A 20245-nucleotide genomic window follows, 5' to 3' on the forward strand; every position below is an offset into this window, starting at 1 on the left:
GAAATTGCACAAGTATTATTGTAATTTTATTTCATCTTTTCTATTGTATTTACGGGATTCTATGTTAAGATATTATTTGTACTTTTTAAACTTTTTGTTGAAGGAAATACACAGGCAGAAATAGGCACAGATTGTAATGTATAGCTGAATGAATCTGTTACAGTGGTAATTAGGCATGAGCTGGACAGGAGATGGCTTCCCTTACCCACCAGGAATGTCAGGCAACCATCAGGCTGTCTGGCAGTTGTCACATCACCTCTCTAAAAATAATAATTGGTTGCAGGCACCAGGGAGAGGCAATTTCCTGATGGATAAAAACATTTGAAATTGGTAATCAGCAACTTCCAATAGAATCTCACGAATTGGGTGAGTGGGCTTGAGTAAGTGCATTGAAAGGTAAAATGGCAGACTTTAACTGGTTATATAACCTTCCGGGGGCATTCCGCCAGAAAAGGGAAAAAAGCATCAGGTGGCCATGCATACAACTTCTTTTTTTTTTTTTTTTTTTTTTTTTTTTTTTGAGACGGAGTCTCGCTCTGTCACCCAGGCTGGAGTGCAGTGGCCGGATCTCAGCTCACTGCAAGCTCCGCCTCCCGGGTTCACGCCATTCTCCGGCCTCAGCCTCCCGAGTAGCTGGGACTACAGGCGCCCGCCACCTCGCCTGGCTAGTTTTTTGTATTTCTTAGTAGAGACGGGGTTTCACCGTGTTATCCAGGATGGTCTCGATCTCCTGACCTCGTGATCCACCCGTCTCGGCCTCCCAAAGTGCTGGGATTACAGGCTTGAGCCACCGCGCCCGGCCGCATACAACTTCTTAAACACACTGCGCCTGCTCATCTCTCAAGTGCAAGGACAGCACCATGCATGTGGGCTGCCCACTCTAAGGGAAGAATCATGAAAAAAGGAACGCAAGACACCCAAAATATGCCAACATATAAAACCCCAAGTCAAAAGGCCAAACACCACATTGGACCTCCACAATACTTGCTTGGGTCTCTTCCAAGTGTACCTTCCTTTCTTTCCTGCTCTAAAGCTTTCAAATAAACTTCTACTCCTGCTCTGAAACTTGCTTCAGTCTCTTTTTCTGCCTTATGCCCCTCAGTCGAATTCTTTCTGCCGAGGAGGCAAGAATTGAGGTTGCTGCAGACTCGTATCTATTTGCCACCAGTAACTCAGATATTCACCACCCCTAACAAATTTTACAAAGTGAACACTAAATTTTTATTTCATTTACTAAATGATTTCTTTATATTGTAAATTAAGGGTGAAGCAGAATCGCAGGTGTAATGTTTCAAATTTGATACATTGGCTGTGTCAGATACAAACCATTTCTTATTGCCTCACTCAATTCCTACTAAGGATCTTCACCAGAGAATAACAGGGCCTACATTCATTATAGTATTTTGCAGTTTACTAAACACTTCTATGTACCTTATCTCAGTTAATTCTCATAACAATTTTCTGAGGTAGGGATTATTACATAATTTCAGAAAGGAGGAAAGGAGCCTTTAGAAAGGCCCAGAGTGGTAAAGCAAATCCTTAGGGTCACAGAGCCTATCAGTCACAAATCTCAGACTTGAAACAAGGACTTTAGAGTCCGTGTCTTCTACCGACTCTCCTAGGCACACTGCTTTCTACATGGCGTGTGCTGTGGCTGTGAGATACTGCCCAGATCCCCCTCAAGGAATGAAGTACTTATTCCACAATAGCAGGGAGTGCTGCTGGCAGAAAGCCCTCAGTTTCATCTACTTCTGGGACTGCCTTGGCTGTGTCCTTTTCCTGGGACAGTCACATCCAATGACTCATCGATGAGCAAAGTCCCCCCCGGGAAAACTCAGAATGGTCATTTCAACTTCAGAACTTCCCACAGGGCTAGCTGAGGCTTCCACTAGACTGCATGGCAGCATAGCTCCCCTCTGCCCAATGGTGCTTCCTCTCTTCTCTTCCACAGGTGTTGATTCTAAGATGATACCCTAATACATCTCCCTTGCACTAATCTCCAATATTATTTTGACACCCCCAAATGTGCTATTACATTTGACAGCGTGAAAAATATCACACTATGCATTTGAAAGTTCTGTGTAGAATTTCATTATTTCATTGATTAGCAGAATATTTTTTTTTTTTTTTTTTTTTTTTTTTTTGAGACTAGGTGTCTCTTTGTCACTCAGGCTGGAGTGCAGTAGTGCAATCTTGGCTCACTGTAGCCTTGACCTCCTAGGCTCAAGTGATCCTTCTGCCTCAGTGTCCTGAGTAGCTATGACTACAGGTGCATACCACCATGCCCGGCTAATTTGATTGTTTTGTATTTATTTCTTATTTTTTAGATGTGGAGGTCTCACTATGTTGTCCAGGCTAGCCGGGCCTCAGGTGATCATACCACCTTGGCCATCCAAAGTGTTGGGATTACAGGGATGAGCCATCATGTTCAGCCAGGAATTCCATTTTAATACCATGGTCAAACACATAGAAATGAAGTTTGTAAACATATACTAAGGCTTAGATTTGAATACAGATAGATATCCTCAGTATAAGGACTATGGGAGTTGAAAATAATCTCGCCTATTATTTTCAGGTGAGATTTGGGGATTAAATAAAAAGTGCAAAGTGAGTTTCTCTCTGGTATTGTTTGCCAATATTATCCCACTCGGTCCATTCTTAGCAAGCTCATTCAGGCTCATGACAGAGGTAGCTGAAATTAAGAACTTAATTCTGACATCTGGAAATCTTAGCAGAGAGGGCTGGGAGATGAAGAGAAAAATATAGGTGCCGTCTACTGCAGGAGTATTTCATTTATCAAAAGGCTGTGGATAGGAATAGATGGCCTCAGCCTCAGAAGGGGAGGTAGGCTGCTATGGTGAGGGTCTGGGTTCAGAAACAAATTGTATTTCACGTCCCAGTTCTATCAATTATTTGCTATAGGACTTTCAACAAATTGGCTAATCTAATCCAGCCTCATCTGTAATATGTAAGGTCCATGAGGGCAGGGACGATGTCTGTGCTGTTTATTATCATATCAAGTGCTTAACAAGCCTGGCATTGCCAAATCAAATAATTGTTGAAGGAATGTGTTAAAAAATGAACAGCCTTTGACATTTAGAAGCTGGTCTGGTACTCACAGCTATGCCATGATATTTTCCTATTAGATATAAATAATTTCACAGAATACTAAACTCAGACAAGATTACTCTGAAACCATGATAAAATGAGGCAAAGTAAGGTCACTTCATAATTTTGTTTAAGCACAGACCAAAACAAGTTCACTACCACCCACAAAATACCAAACATTTTCTTTCTTCACCAAAATGAGTGACTGCTACTTCTTTGCTAATTGCAGCTTTATTCTACTGCTTCCCTTTGTGTAAATAAGATTTACTGAGACATCCAATCACAGAATTGCTCCTGCTTTCTGATAGCATCCAATTCATAGAAAAACCCCTATTTTCTTAGGGCCTCCCCAAAAACACCCCCCTAAGGCCCCAATCCTATGATAGGTTTGTTCTAAACACCCTCTTACTGAGATATCCAAATGGTCTCCATGGTGTGTGTCTGAGATCACTTCAAAAGATAATAAATAGACACAAGCTGCTTAACTACAGCTGTGTTCCTAGTGGTGTTTGGTTGAGGGCATAGGCAATGTGAACAGAAACAATGGGGAGAAAAACACTGTCTCTTCAGAGTTGTCATGGGTATTAAATGGATAATTAATTTGCCAACATATATTGAGGGTCTGTTTTGTGTCAGCTACTGTGCTAGGTGCAAGGAATACCAAGAACAAGACCCGAATTGCTCTACAGGGTTTTGAAACTGCAGGGCATGCAGAGTAGAAAATTTATGATCCAATTCAAAGCACTATTATAGAGGCATATACCTTCTATAAAGGTTTTATCACAGAACCATATATAGAGAAGGAGCATGTAACTCCTCTGGCCCTTAGGGACAGAGGGAGTCAGAAGAGAGGATATATGCTGGACAGGATAATGGCTCTGCAAAGATATCCTATTCCCTGAAATCTGTGAATACATTACCTAACATGGCAAATAAACTTTATAGATGTGATTAAATTTCTTAAGATGGGGAGATTATTCTGGATTATCTGGTTGGGCCCAATGAAATCACAAGTGTCCTTGCAAGAGGGAGGCAAGGGGGTGAGAAAAGGAGACCTGACTGCAAAATGATGTGGGACCACAAGCCAAGGAATGTGGGCAGCATGCAGAAGTTGGAAAGGGCCATGGAATGGATTTTCTTTCACTCACGTCCGTGTGAAGGGACCACCAAACAGGCTTTGTGTGAGCAACAAGGCTGCACCTGGGTACAGGCGGGCTGAGTTCGAAAAGAGAGTCAGCAAAGGAAGATGGGGTGGGGCCATTTTATAGGATTTGGGTAGGTAAAGGAAAATTACAGTCAAAGGGGGTTATTCTCTGGCGGGCAGGGGCGGGGGTCACAAGGTGCTCAGTTGGGGAGCCTTTGAGCCAGGATGAGCCAGGAAAGGAATTTCACAAGGTAATGTCATCAGTTAAGGCAGGAACAGGCCATTTTCATTTGTTTTGTGATTCTTCAGTTACTTCAGGTCATCTGGATGTATATGTGCAGGTCACAGGGGATATGATGGCTTAGCTTGGGCTCATAGGCCTGACATTCCTGTCTTCTTATATTAATAAGAAAAATAAAACAAAATAGTGTCGAAGTGTTGGGGTGGCAAAAATTTTGGGGGGTGGTGTGGAAAGATAATGGGCGATGTTTCTTAGGGCTGCTTCAAGCGGGAATAGGGGCAACGTGGGAACCTAGAGTGGGAGAGATTAAGCTGAAGGAAGATTTCGTGGAAAGGGGCGATATTGTGGGGTTGTTAAAAGGAGCATTTGTCATATAGAATGATTGTTGATGACCTGGATGCGGTTTTGTATGAATTGGGAAACTAAATGGAAGACACAAGGTCCAAATTAAGAGAAGGAGAAAAACAGGTATTAAATGACTAAGAATTGGGAGGACCCAGGACATCCAATTAGAGAGTGCTCAAGGGGGTTCTGCATAGCCCTGCCAGCAAAGATTATTTATTTACTTTAAGAGGGAGTTAAGAGTGGCAGTTTGGGGATAGCACCAGGAGATATCAGCTATGATGGCTTGGAGAAACAGTGTAAACCGGCAGTGTAAACAAGAGGAGGGCGTTTATGAGTAGTTGAGAAACGGTGAATAAGAGTATGACTAGACAGAAGATAGTAGGGATGACAAGTTTTTTGGGGTGCAGTCCAAGTTGGTCTGGTGTCTGGAATGAGACTGGGGCCTAATAAAAAGAAGCATCTATACAGGAGCTCAAGTGGGCTGTACCCTGTAGCATTCTGAGGACAGACCCGAATTCTGAGAAGGGCAAGTGGTAAAAATATTGTCCAGTCCTTTTTAAGTTGGTGGCTGAGCCTGGTGAGCTTGGTAAGGTGTGTTTCTAAAAGGCCATTAGTCCGTTCTACCTTTCTTGAAGATTGAGGATGGTAAGGGATATAAAGGTTTCACTGAATACCAAGAGCCTGAAAAACTGCTCGGGTGATTTGACTAATAAAGGTCTGTCTGTTATTGGAGTATATAGAGGTGGAAAGGCCAAACTGAGGAATTATGTCTGACAGAAGGGAAGAAATGACCGCAGTGGCCTTCTCAGACCCTGTGGGAAAGGCTTCTACCCATCCAGTGAAAGTGTCTACCCAGACCAAGAGGTATTTTAGTTTTTTGACTCAGGGCATGTGAGTAAAGTCAATTTGCCAGTCCTGGACAGGGGCAAATCCCCGAGCTTGATGTGTAGGAAAGGGAGGGGGCCTGAACAATCCCTGAGGGGTAGTAGAATAGCAGATAGAACACGGAAGTGATTTCCTTGAGGATAGATTTCCACAATGGAAAGGAAATGAGAGGTGTTAAGAGATGGGCCAGCGGCTTGTAACCTACATGAAGGAGGTTATGAAATGATGACAGAATAGAATGGGCCTGTGAGGCTGGAAGGAGGTATTTTCCTTTGTCTAAGAACCATTTGCCTTGTGTGGGAAGAGATTGATAGCTGGGGAGTAGGTGGGAGTGACCAATGTGAAAGAGAAAAACCAGCTGTAAGGGACAGAAGTTGGAACACTAGCTGCTTTTTTTTTTTTTTTTTTTTTTTTTTGCTACCTTATCAGCATAAGCATTATCCTGAGTGATGGGATCTGATGCCTTTTGATGGCTGCTTGCAGTGAATGACTCCAGCTTCCTTTGGAAGTAAAGAAGCTTTGAGAAGAGTTTTCATTAAACAGGCATTAATGATGGAGGACCCTTGCATAGTAAGGACATTTCTTTCTGCCCATATAATAGCATGGTGGTGCAGGATATGGAAGGCATATTTAGAGTCAGTATAAATATTGACACGTAGTCCTTTTGCAAAAGCAAGGGCTCGAGTTAAGGCAATGAGTTCGGTTTGCTGAGAGGTAGTGGAGGGGTGGGGCAGAAACTATATGCATCAGATGTGGGGAAGAAAATAGATTTTGGAAGGTATGAGAACTGTACAGAGTGGTTTGAGCGTAGTTTGTGATTTTGAGGGCCTCTAAAAGTATTAAAGCTGTGGCAGCCACCACACACAGACATGAGGGCTACGCTAAAACAGTAAGGTCAAGTTGTTTGGACAAAAAGGCTACAGGACACAGTCCCAGTCCTTGTGTAAGAATTCCAACTGCACAGCCCTGCACTTCAGCTATGTGTAATGAAAAGGTTTGGGATGAGTCAGGGAGAACTAGTGTGGGAGCAGTCTCTAAATCTGTCTTCAAGGAATGGAAAGAGAAATGGGGAAAAGATTTAGGATATATGGGGTCAGCTAGGTTTCCTTTTGTGAGTTTATATAATGGTTTTGTTAGGATGGCAAAACCAGGTATCCAAAGGCAAAAGTATCCAACCATGCCTAGGAAGGAAAGGAGTTGTTGTTTTGTAGAAGGTGTTGGGGTTTGAGATATCAGTCGGACACGATCGGCAGGGTGACCACGTGTTTTTTATAAAGAATTATGCTGAGGTAGGTAACAATGGAGAAGAAATTTGAGCTTTGGAAGGGGATACCTGATATCCTTTGGAGAATAAATGTTGAAGGAGCAGGAGGGTGTCTCGTTGGGAAGATTCAAAGGAGGGGCTACAAAGTAGAAGGTCATCCATATATTAAATAAGGTGAGAAGTGGAGGGGTGGAAAGAGAGTAAATCATGAAAAAGAGCTTGGCTGAAGTAAAGAGGGCTGTCCCTGAAGCCTTGCAGCAGCACAGCCCGGGTAAGTTGCTGGGATGATGGGTGTCAGGGTCAGTCCAGGTAAAAGCAAAGGGAGGCTGGGATGAGGGGCGCAGGGGAATAGTGAAAAAAGCATCTTTAAGATCAAGAACGGAATAGTGAGTTGTGGAGGAAGGTATTGAGGACAGGAGAGTATATGGGTTTGGCACTACAGGGTGGATAGGCAAAACAATTTGATAAGGCGGAGATCCTGAACCTGTAAGACTTGTCCAGTTTTTGGACAGGTAAAATGGGGGAATTGTAAGGAGAGTTTATAGGTCTTAGAAGCCCATGCTATAACAGGCGAGTGATAACAAGCTTTAATCCTTTTAAAGCGTGCTGTGGGATGGGATACTGGTGTTGAGCGGGGTAAGGGTGATTAGGTTTCAATGGGATGGTAATGGGCATGTGATTAGTTGCCAGGGAGGGAGTAGAGATGTCCCATACTTGTGGGTTAAGGTGGGGCTATACAAGAGGAAGATACAAAGGAGGCTTTGGGTTGGGAAGAAGGGCGGCAATGAGATATGGCTATAGTCCGGGAATAGTCAGGGAAGCACATAATTTGGTTAAAATGTCTCTGCCTAATAAGGGAGCTGGGCAGGTGGGGAAAACTAAAAAAGAGTGCATAAAATAATGTTGTCCAAGTTGGCACCAGAGTTGGGGAGTTTTAAGAGGTTTTGAAGCTTGGCTGTCAATACCCACAACAGTTATGGGGGCGAGGGAAACAGGCCCTTGAAAAGAAGGTAATGTGGAGTGGGTAGCCCCCATATCAATTAAACAGGGGATGGATTTACCCTCCACTGTAAGAATGACCTGAAGCTCGGTGTCCATGATGGTCCAGGGGGCTTCTGAGGCGAGCGGGCAGCGTCAGTCTTCAGCCGCCAAGCTGAGGAGATCTGGGAAGGAGTCAGCCAAGGAATGCTGAATTTGGGCTCCAGGGACTTTAGGAGCAGCGGCGATGTGAGTCGGACAGTCTGACCTCCAGTGGGGGCCCATACAGACAGGGCACAACTTAGGAGGAATCCTGGGCTGCGGGCATTCCAAGGCCCAGTGGCCAGGCTTTTGGCATTTGAAGCAAGGTCCATGATGAGGTTTTGAAGGAGCCCCTGGGAGCTGTGGCTTGGAGGTTCTGAAGTTTTTGTATGCTGGAGACGTGGTTGTGGGTTGTCTTACGGCAGAAGCAAGTAGCTGTAACTCAGAGATGCATTGTCATTTGGCTGCTGCTTCTCTGTTATTGTACACCTTGAAGGCAAGGTTAATTAAGTCCTGTTGTGGGGTTTGAGGGCCGGAATCTAACTTTTGGAGTTTTTTCCTAACGTCAGGAGCAGATTGGGTGATAAAATGCATATTAAGAATAAGGCGGCCTTCTGGCCCCTCTGAGTCTGGGGTGGTAAAGCGTCTAAGGGTTGCTGCTAAGCGGCCATGAACTGGGCTGGGTTTTCATCTTTACCTTGGGTAGTTTCTTTAAGCTTGTCATAATTAACAGCTTTGTAAACTGCCTTTTTAAGCCCTTCAACTAGGCAGGAAATCATGTAATCTCGCCTAGCTATACCTGGGGAATCTGCCTGATAGTTCCATGGGGGATCGGCTCGGGGAACTGCTCTAATGCCTTCCTGGAGGTGTGGCTCGTGGAGCTGGCGGTTGTCAGCGTGAGATTGGGCTAGAGAAAAAACTCTTTGTCGTTCATCTGGGGAGAGGGTAGAAGTCAGGATGACATTTAAGTCACTCCAGGTTAAATTGTAAGACAGAGTTAGATATTGGAATTCCTGTATATATTTAGTGGGGTCTGATGAGAAAGAGCCTAAACGCTGACTGATCTGAGACAGGGCTGATAGAGAAAAAGGCACATGTACCCTGACTATGCCTTGGGCTCCAGCCACCTCTCTAAGAGGAAATTGTTGGGCAGGTGCGGGAGAGCTAGTCACGGAACTAAACTGTAAGCCTAAACTGTAAGCCGGACCGGATGTGAGGAGGGGAGGTGACAGAAGGATTATAGGGTGGAGGACTGGAGGCTGAGGAAGAATTGAGACCTGACTCGGCCTGGCGAGGAGCAGCCTGGGGAAGAGGGGAAAGGTCACACGGGTCTGTAGAAAAGGAAGATTGAAAAGACTCAGCGACGCTTGGGGTTGGGACTGAGGGGACAGGCGGGAGGGAGAGGAGGAGGATTTGGGAGGAATCGCATTGGGAACAGAGACTAGGGAGGGAACGAAGTGTGAAAAATGCCTGGATGTAAGGCACCTCAGACCATTTGCCCATTTTTCAACAAACATTTTCTAGGTCTTGTAGGATGGAGAAATTGAAAGTGCCATTTTCTGGCCATTTAGCGTCATTATCAAGTTTGTATTAGGACCAAGCAGTGTTGCAGAAGAAAATAAGGCATTTAGGTTTTAGGTTAGGTGTGAGTTGAAGAGGTTTTAGGCTTTTTAAGAACACAGGCTAAGGGAGAAGGGGGAATGGAGAGCCGAAGGTTCTCCATTAGTGAAGGAGGTAAGTTTAAAGAGAAAGGTAGAGACACGGAGAAGGGTGTGGGTGAGCAGCCCTGGGCTGCATTGTCAGTGAGCAGCCAAAGCAGGCGTCCCCGCAATTGACTTGCCACCAAGGGAATGTGGGTGAATGACCAAGGCAGGCATCCGCGCGGTGGTGAGACACCAAGGGAAGGCTGTCTTCCCGAATCCGTGACCGGCACCGGAGTTTTGGGTCCACGGATAAAATGCATCTCCTTTGTCTCTACTAGAGAGGAAAAAGAACTGGAATTGGAAGGACGGGGAGATTGAAGGGTAGCAAGAGAGGGAGATTGAAGGGTAGCAAGAGAAGCTGGAGAAGAGAGTGAAAAGACCGCTTAACCTGATTTGAAATTGGTGAGATGTTCCTTGGGCTGGTCAGTCTGAGTGTAGGATCTTTCCCATGGAGCAAAGAGCAGGAGGACAGGAGATTGATCTCCCAAGGGAGGTCCCCCCATCCGAGTCACGGCACCAAATTTTACTCTCGTCTGTGTGAAGAGAACACCAAACAGGCTTTGTGTGAGCAACGCAAAGGCGACCTGAGTCCAAAAAGAGTGTCAGTGAAAGGAGATGGGGTGGGGCTGTTTTATAGGATTTGGGTAGGTAAAGGAAAATTAGTCAAAGGGGGTTGTTCTCTGGCGGGCAGGGGCAGGGGTAACAAGGTGCTCAGTGGGGGAGCCTTTGAGCCAGGATGAGCCAGGAAAGGAATTTCACAAGGTAATGTCATCAGTTAAGGCAGGAACAGGCCATTTTCACTTCTTTTGTGATTCTTCAGTTACTTCAGGCCATCTGGATGTATACGTGCGGGTCACAGGGGATATGATGGCTTAGCTTGGGCTCAGAGGCCTGACATTTTCTCCTAGAGCCTCCAGAGTCAGCCCTCACCATCTTTTTAGACCTGTAGCTTCCAAAACTGGAAGAGAACAAATTTGTGTTTTTTTAAGCCAACTAAATCACTGATAACTTGTTAGAGCAGCACTAGGAAACTAATTCAGGCTTAATCTTTACCGAGTCCTGGGTAGAAGCAAAGGAAGACTATTTCCTGTGAGACCTGCCAGTTGGTTTGAATGGTTTGGGAGTACGTGTGGTTGGGAGGAAGACAGGATATGTGGAGATCAGATCCTGAAAGGTCTTCTTTCCACGCAAAGAAACTGGAAATAATGCTGAAGGTAAGCAGAGGCCACTGAAGGATTAAAAGCAGGGGAGTGTGACAGAATCAGAACTGCATTTCAGAAGGATGGATTGGAGTCTACAAGTAGGGAGAGCAGATGAGAGGCTACTTAAGTATTCTGGGCAAGAAATGATGAGAGGCTTCCTCTGATCACCCTCTACAAAACGCCCTTGCTTATTCCTTGACATTTGGGATGAGGGGATTTAGAAAAAAAAAATGGTTGTACTCTTCAAATATTTGAAAGGCTGTCATGAGACCGATTAGACATGGTCTGTGCTGCTCCAAGTTTGAGGGATAAATCAGTCATACAAAGATATTAAGTGTACTATCCGGAATCATATAATTAATAATTTATCTAAAAATCGCATAGACTTCTTCACAGATAATTATGCTTTACATTTCATTCTTTCAACAAATAATCATTTCAGCAGTTAGGGTGTGGCAGACATCAGGCCTGTATAGGATGGTGAACCAGACAAAGGCGCCGGCCTGGATGGAGTTTCTCTGCCTGAGGTACTGTTTACAGATAACTTTTATATAACATAATCGTTTAATCGAGAAGCAAGCTCACAGTCGGGATAGCTGAAAAGAGACTAATATACGGGCGAGGTTGGTTTGGAGTGAACTCCGGCCTGGGAAAATCGAGACGATAACTGAAAAGCAGTCGCTGAAGGCGAAGGAGCCCCCCGGACTGCTCTCCGCGCGCTTTCCCAGCCTCCCGGCAGCTCCCCTCACCCTTCCGCCCGTGGGTGCCGCCCCTTTCCCCGCCCCCACCCGCCCCTTTCCACACGTCACTCAGGCCGCGGGATTTCGAGCATTTCTCTCGCGAGATCTTCTCTGTGGCGGAGACACACGGGTTGGCAGCTGAGAGGACTGCCGGGTTCTGTTTTGTTGCGGGTTTTCAGCAAATCCTGTGCTGGTCCGGAGAGGCGAAGTAGGTTCCGGGGTCCGAGACCCGTGCTGTCGGCACGGGCCCCTGAGTAGCGGGCGAGGCGGGCTCCCTGGGCTCGGGTCGTGCTCAGTCCGCGTGAGCGCCGCGTGCCCAGAACCCGTATGCGGTCGCTCCCCGGGGTTGGGGGTCGGCGTGGGTGACCCGCGGGCGCGGGGACTTCATCCGGGTACTCCTGCGGCGTAGGTCTGAGGCGCGGCGTGCCGGTGCGGTCCGTGGGCTGGTGGAGAGCGGGAGGGCCCGGGCGTCCGCAGTCCCGAGCGGTCTGACCTCGCCCTAGGTCTTCCAGGGTTTGGAGGCCAGGTGAGATGGAGGTCAGCGGCAGAGCTGGGTGGACCGAGGGTCTTGCAGCTGGGAAACTCAGTAAATCCCGTGGTCTTCATCTTAAAGTTCTTTTTTCCGAACTTACCCAGTGGAGTTGGCTTTCCTTCTTTCCTGCTTTTTCGAAGTTCCGTGAATATGTTAATTATTCGGAGAGACAAGAGGAAGACGTAAAAAGAGGAGACCAGACAAAGTGATTTAAATCCCAACATTCTCATTTTATTTTATTTTTTTAAACTTAAGGCGTAGAGAACGATGGAATATATGACAGAATCCACCGACCGCAGCCCTGGACACATGTGAGTGCCACACTTCTTCCTTCCCCCTTGCATGTGAAAATCTTCAATGAGCCCTGGAAACTCACTATGGGGAACGCTTGAGGGTGGGTGGGAAGGAGCTTCTATTGTCATAAATGGGAAAAAATAAAAGTCTTATTTCTGTAGAAAATCGAATTAGTTTCTGGTTATAAAGCTTGTTCTAGTAAATACACGCTCTAAGAGGGTTAAAATATTTTTCATACATTCTTTTATATCGGCCCTGTCCAATATGTAGCCATTAGCTACGTGTGGCTATTTAAATTTACCTTTTACTTAACATTTCCTTACTTTTTTTTTTCTGAGACGGAATCTCGCTCTGTTGCAGTAGTGTGATCTCGGCTCATTGCAACCTCCGCCTCCCGAGTTCAAGCAATTCCCTGCCTCAGCCTCCCGAGTAGCTGGGAATAACTTACTGTTTTTTATTGGAGATTATAGTGTTGTAATTTTTAAATTTTGAACATCTTAAAACTTAATTATCAATTTTTAATTTCTTGCATTTAAGTTCAAATTAACTTTTTTTTTTTTTTTTTTGCTGATGAATAGGTTTAATGATACAGTGCTCTTGAAAGAGATGACTACAGAGACTTTTAAACGATAATCTTGGAATCGTTCAGCACAGACCAATCAGCTAAATCTAAAATAAATTGGCATCTTACCACAACTACCCTGTAAACATTGCAGTGCTTCTGTCTAAAATGACCCTAATCTCACAGGAAAACAGTAACTGTGGAGAAACTAGCTTTGTGGCCAAAAGTAAATACCAAAGGAAAAATAGGAATTCAGTGATTAGCGAAAGCAGAAACTTTGGCCTCCTTCCCTGTGATGCTTTACTCTTCCCTTGTCCCTCAGTTAGCTCTGGGACATCATAAGCCATCTGAAAATGTCTTTGGAGCGCAGCATAGTGCTGATCTTCCTTGTTCTGTCAGTAGCTTTTAACAGACACTTGTCGAAGCGCTCAGAGCCCTTCACAGAACCCTTTGTTGGAATGGGTTGTTTGACCATTATACTTCTGTGCCGGACAACTAGCACTTCTGAAAGAGCCTGGTAAGCTCTGTCAGGAACTGCTTGCTTTCCAAGTGGTACCGCTGGCTCCACTGTTAACACAAGCCCCAAGCAGTTTAAGTTGGAAGTTTCCTAAATTAATTTAAATGGAATAAAATTAAATACTTGGTTGCTCATTTGTACTAGCCATGTTGCCACATGTGGCTCCTGGTGGCTACCATTGGACATGGAAAATTGTAGAACTTTTATTTTGGACAATGTTCTACATTAGGGGTTCTCAGACTTTTTGTGCCCCCAGTACATCTCGAATTATGATAGTTCGTCATTTATACTGAGTCTCTAGATGTTGATAGACTTCCCATCCTGTTAAAAAAAAAATTCTGCTTTGCGTAAATGTTTATATTTTAGGAGTCCTTATACTTTTTTTTTAAATTGCCTTTGAAGTATGTTGGTGTCTAATTCTGTTAGAAATGATTTAGATATTAGTTTCTACTGGTGTAATCCAGAGATATACTTGAAGAAATGTTCATTAGCGATAAGTAGACAGCTGTAATCTTTTAATGTAGTGACACCATACATTTCACCTGTATACCCTGAATAAATACATTTTTAAAGGCTTAGTATTTAGAGATGAGGTGGTTGAATTAAAAAGAGACAAACTGATCTTACATATTCTTGATATAGGATTTTCTTTTTGGTTTTTGCCATTGACACACTATTGCCTTGTTAATTGATTCTTACTTGGTTTTCCAATTTTCAATAAGGGATGATGAATAACAGTGCTTCTCAAATTTTTCCCAAGTTTGTTATTACACTTGCGGTTAGGAAGTTTATCTGTTTATTTGTAAAAGTTAATGTGAATGTTTGTGTCTGCATAGAAAATGTTTGGAAGGATATATACAAATTGTTAATAAATGTTACCTTTATGGATAGTGTTGGTTGGTTGTGGTAAAGAGCACGTTCACGTTTTTTAATTGTATTTAAGTATTTAAAATTAAAATTAGTGCAAGATTTGTATTCATCAATATACCGCTGTTTGTTTTAATGTGGCAATATAGTTTCATTTGCTTTTAATAAAAAAAGACTTGTTTAGACCCATACTGGCTATTTAAATGTAGATCTGAATTTTTTAAAAAAAAGGACATTGAGTTTCTCAGTTGTACTAGTCACTTTTCATGGCCCAGTTTGCCACATGTGGCTAGTGGCTACCTTGTTGTACAGACCAGAATAAAACATTTCTATCATGACATGAAGTTCTGTTGGACAGAACTGACTCTCTAGAAGCTTTAGGACATCGGCCTTTTATTGAGGATTTTTAGAATTATAGCCATTTTTGGTGTTTTTGCCCCTGTATTACAGGGTTATTCTTTATCTACTGCATCTTTGAAGATTGCTTTGTTTCTTTTTTTTAAGACATCGTCTTGGTCTGTCACCCAGGCTGGAGTGCAGTGGCATGATGTGGCTCACTGCAACTTCTGCCTCCTGGGTTTAAACGATTCTCGTGCCTCAGCCTCACAAGTAGCTGGGATTACCAGCATGTGCCGCCATGCCTGACTGATTTTTCTATTTTTAGTAGAGATGGGGTTTCACCATGTTGGCCAGGCTGGTCTCGGACTCATTATCTCAGGTGATCTGCCTGCCTCAGCCTCCCAAAGTGCTGGAATTACAGGCGGGAGCCACTGCGACTGGCCCAGGTTGCCTTGTTTCTGTCATTTTTTTAAAAAGAGCAAAGATACTATGGCCTAACTTGAAGGCTTTTGTTTGTTTGGCATCTAAAAAAAAAATTTAGTGTATTTTAAAAATCTAATTTGAAAAATGTATCCTTTATTTATTGAAGCTTGTGCTGTGAGTGTGGTGTTCCGATAAGTCCAAATCCTGCCAATATTTGTGTGGCCTGTTTGCGAAGTAAAGTGGACATCAGCCAAGGTATTCCAAAACAAGTCTCGGTTTCATTCTGCAAACAATGTCAGAGGTACGGTGCAGTACAATTTTGCTCTTTTTAAAGTTGGAATTTACATTTAGAGAACCACTGAGATATGCTGAGATTACACGAAGGTATATGGAGTAAAGTGCATGCAGTTAAAGTTTAAATGTTCTGTTGGTTTCGCCAAAGATTTCAGAATTTGCAATTTTATAGTGTACTTTTCTAGTGTGTCCTTCTAATCTGGTAAAGATAGTGTAAAGGTATTTGACTCTGTCCTTCTGTTAAAGGATCTAATAGATTTGATATATACAATTAATAGGTGGGAGCTCATGTTTTTAAGGGTGAGAGCAGATTATTGAGGACATATTCTTGTTATTATGAGGTTTTTTTTCTTTAGTTATTAGAAGCCATGTATGATAAAAAGCACCTTATGTTTGTAGTAATTTAGTAATATGTTTTAAAAACTCTTATAACGTTCACGTGTAATTAAAATAACTATTGTTGATGGAAAAGAAGCTCAGTAAATCATATCTGGAATGGTCTGAAATAAAGATTGTATTTGAAGGCAGAAGACTTCTGAAAGTTAATGTTTCATTCCTCTTGATTTTCTTTGTTGTGATAAATAACTTACATCTATTAGGCCATGGAGAAACATAAAACTGCTTAATGAGTATAAAAGTATATGCCTGTGATTTCCAAAATGGGTTAAGACCCTAACTTTTTGAGTGTGTATCTCTAGAGGGGTGGTTCATGGACTCCTTTGAGAATTTGAAAACTGTATCTCTCCCCCCAAATATTTGCACATATATATATATGAACAAACACATGAAGCTTTGTGTACTTTTTTGGGGAGTTTACAATATACAAGCTTAGCACGTGTGAGGGTTAATCTGTTGTAACTATTTGCTATTATAAAGCCTGGTGGAGTTAGAAAAGTACTGATAAAGAACTAAACAGACTTAGTTTGTCTTGGCTTCCTCACAAACTAGCTGTTTGAAACTCTTGGCCGTTTATCATTTCTGGGCCTCAATTTCCTCATCAGAATGAAGGGTTTTATGAGGTGATATGTGAAGCCTTTTCTAACTCTAAAAGTATACTCATAGACCAGGCATGGTGGCTCACGCCTGTAATCCAAACACTTGAGGAGGCTGAGGTGGGTGGATCACTTGAGGTCAGGAGTTTGAGAGCAGACTGGCCAACATGGTGAAACCCTGTCTCTACTAAAATACAAAAATTATCCGGGCATGGTGGGGCATGCATGTAATTCTAGCTACTCAGGAGGCTGTGTTAGGAGAATCACTCGCACCCAAGAGGCAGAGGTTACAGTGAGCCGAGATCGTACACTGCACTCCAACCTGGCCGACGGAGTGAGACTCTGTCTCAAAAAAAAAAAAAAAAAAAAAAAGAAGAAAGAAAAAAAACCCAATAAATAAGTAAATAATTATGTACTTATAAACAAAGGGGGACCTGTGTCATGTTTTTGATTGAACCTTGAAAAGTGAAAATCAAAACTCTCTGTTATTTAACAAGTATGGCAAAAAGGCATTCACATAATACATTTGGAAGTATTTTATATTTAACAAGCATTTATTGAATACCTACTATAAGATGTGTCTGGCATTGTGCTAAGCCCTGGATAGGTGGGACTAAAAACCTTAAAGCACATGTGTGAGAGATTTAAGTTTTGTTTTAGTCAGGTTTTACCTAAGATTTTAAACATTGTTTTACAATTCGAAATTTGAAAAGGACTTGAAATGTAGATGAATAGACTGAACTATTGCGATTCATAGTGTTGTGAGGTACTAATGTACCTTTTTTTTTGTGAAAAATAAGCAATTCTCAGGCATTTTAGAAGTACATGATAAACAATTTTAATGCCATTTTGAGATAATTCTCACCTGTTTTTCAGAGCATAACTTCAAGAGACTCTGAACATTTTAGTAGTGATTTGATGATTGAAATAATAAGATCACTTTAGTAGTGGCTTTCTCAGTCAGAATTTTACCTTTTTAGTTAAAGCTACTAGTCTAGTTGAAAGTTTTGGAACCATTAAAGTATTTTGAGTTATGTGCTTCATATCATCCTTGGGTTTTATTATGCCTGGTTAATAATTTGGGTTATATCTATATATTCAGATGGAAATTTCTGTGTTTCCTGAGAGATGTTGGATTTCAGTATGTTATCTTCTCTTTTAGGTATTTTCAGCCACCAGGAACTTGGATACAGTGTGCTTTAGAATCCAGGGAACTTCTTGCTTTGTGCTTGAAAAAAATCAAAGCCCCTCTGAGTAAGGTAAGTTAAACAGCTAAAATCAGTATTTATAGGTATGTTTTCATTGATGGTCTCATTTTCAGAAAATTCTTGTGAGTAGGTTTTTCAAAAGTAACTTTTTTTTTTTTTTGAGATGGAGTCTCACACTGTCGCCTGGGCTGGAGTGCAATGGCGTGATCTCTGCTCACTGCAACCTCGACTCCCGGGTTCACACGATTCTCCTGCCTCAGCCTCCTGAGTAGCTGGGATTACAGGCGCACACCACCACACCTGGCTAATTTTTTGTATTTTTAGTACAGACAGGATTTCCCTATGTTGACCAGACTGATCTCGAAATCCTGACCTCATGATCCGCCCTCCTTGGCCTCCCACAGTGCAGGGATTACAGGCATGAGCCAGCATTCCAGCCTCGAAAGTAACTACTTTTTTTTTTTTTTTTTTTTGAGACAGAGTCTCGCTCTGTCGCCCAGGCTGGAGTACAGTGGCCGGATCTCAGCTCACTGCAAGCTCCGCCTCCCAGGTTTACGCCATTCTCCTGCCTCAGCCTCCCGAGTAGCTGGGACTACAGGCGCCCGCCACCTCGCCCGGCTAGTTTTTTGTATTTTTTAGTAGAGACAGGGTTTCACCGTGTTAGCCAGGATGGTCTCGATCTCCTGACCTCATGATCCGCCCGTCTCGGCCTCCCAAAGTGCTGGGATTACAGGCTTGAGCCACCGCGCCCGGCCGAAAGTAACTACTAAATGTTAACTATTGTTACCAGTAGCACCCCACTACAAACAATTTTTAAAGTTATATATATTATTTTTATGAAAAGTAAAAATATCTTTTTGCTTTAAAAAGACTTACAGAATTTAATTTTTTTATTTGTTATTTATTGAGAACCTCATGTATAATTTGTAATGGAAATTTTTATGTAAAACCATCACTAAACATAATTGAGATTATAATATTAGAGCTATGTTATTTAGTTTCTTTTTATTGTCATTATTGCTCTGGAAAGAAAATACTTGTGCCTGTCACTGAAAGTCAGTGCATAAATGTATTCAACAAACAAACAGAGTTTGTTTAAAGTACAGTTTATTTCCTGATATAAAATTGAAAGTGATTGATACTTTGAGTTTTCTTTATTTTAAGCTTTATGACTCACTTCTACCATGTTTTTAAAATTGACGAGTTAATAGGTGCAGCACACCAACATGGCACATGTATACATATGTAACAAACCTAAATGTTGTGCACATGTACCCTAGAACTTAAAGTATAATAAAATAGAAAATAAATAAATAGCTACATAGATAAATGGAGAGAAATGCCTTCTTTGAAAAGCAATAATAAAATTGAAAATAGCATCAAAAAAAAATTGACTCAGATTGAAGACTTTTCTGATTCTCCTTTAAGCTCTAATAAAATTTCATGTAATAGTTTTTTGAAATTTTCTGCCTTTATTTTCCTACTAGGTCCCAGCCAACCCCACAAATTTCTGATGGTCACTTGTTGGCCCTCCTGGCATGAAACTTTGTCTTTTTCCCTTAATATTTTAAAAAACCTTTTTAGTTTTTTTTTTTCTCGCTCCCCTGTGTTCTTGATGATTTTTACTTTATCTTCCAATCTTTCTAATGAATTGTTTTTTTTTCCAGTAGTAATGTTTTTAAGTTCTAGAGTCTTTCATGTTCTTGATGCATTTTGTTTTAAGATTTTTTGAAGATTTTGATAATAGGACTTTTTTTGTTTGTTTCCTTCTGTTCCCTCATTTGTCTCTGTTTTTTTATGAAGTCAGTTTTTTGTGTATCTTGGTTTTTAGCTTATACTTGGGGTTTTTGTCAAATGTCTAGTGAGTCTTAACAGTTCATTAATTAATTCATCAGATGTTTATTAAGTACTAGCTCTGTGCTCTAGTGAGTCTTAACAGTTCATTAATTAATTCATCAGATGTTTATTAAGTACTAGCTCTGTGCCAAACTGCTTTTGGTGCTGGGGATATGTGAGTAAGTGAATAAGTGAGTAAGACAATCCCTGTCTTAGGAAGCTTGTATTCTAATTGCACACTAACACGCCAATGTGGAGCAACATGTTAGTATGCAATGATCAAAATAGGTAGATATATCACATGGTATATTAAAAGGTATAGTCTGTGGAGAAAGGAGCTAGGAAGAGGATAAGAACTGTGCATGGAAGAGTTGAAATTAAAGGTGTTTAGGGGAGGTCTCACTGATAAGGTGACATTTGAGTAAACATTAAAGATGGTAAGGAAGGAAGCTGCAGAAATCTGGAAGAAGAGTATTAGGGGTAAAGAAAACAAATGTAGAGACCAGAAGCAAGCACATACTTGTGTGAACAGAACAGAGTGGTGAGGGGAAAAGTAGTTGGGAATAGAGTCAGAAAAGTCATGGAAGGCCACAGTATGTCTGACCTTGTAGGCCCTTAAGAGAGGCTGTTTCTTATTCTGAGTGTAAGCAGTATGGAGGGTGAAGGGCAGAGTAGTGAGATGACATGACTTACTAGTATTCCTCTGGCTACTCTTTTTAGAATGGATGT

At 42.2% G+C, this 20245-nt stretch overlaps 1 protein-coding gene across 10 annotated transcripts in view; it reads left to right on the plus strand.

The window, feature by feature from the left end:
* Positions 1-20245, plus strand: part of LOC105488520 (NMD3 ribosome export adaptor) — a 181563-nt gene that overhangs the window by 133287 nt on the left and 28031 nt on the right. For 3 of the 10 annotated variants that reach the window (XM_071091189.1, XM_011752692.3, XM_011752693.3), the window contains 3 exons: positions 12440-12495; positions 15353-15487; positions 17635-17731. In XM_071091189.1, the coding sequence (XP_070947290.1) occupies positions 12452-12495; positions 15353-15487; positions 17635-17731 (276 nt within the window). In that variant the 5' untranslated portion in view covers positions 12440-12451. Of the gene's footprint in view, positions 1-11736; positions 11861-12079; positions 12179-12439; positions 12496-15352; positions 15488-17634; positions 17732-20245 lie in introns of those variants that run through there. The other 7 variants (XM_011752689.3, XM_011752695.3, XM_024794966.2 and 4 more) reach the window with 6 other exon arrangements.

This window comes from Macaca nemestrina, chromosome 2 (genome assembly GCF_043159975.1).
Source record: "Macaca nemestrina isolate mMacNem1 chromosome 2, mMacNem.hap1, whole genome shotgun sequence".
Lineage (NCBI taxonomy): Eukaryota > Metazoa > Chordata > Mammalia > Primates > Cercopithecidae > Macaca > Macaca nemestrina.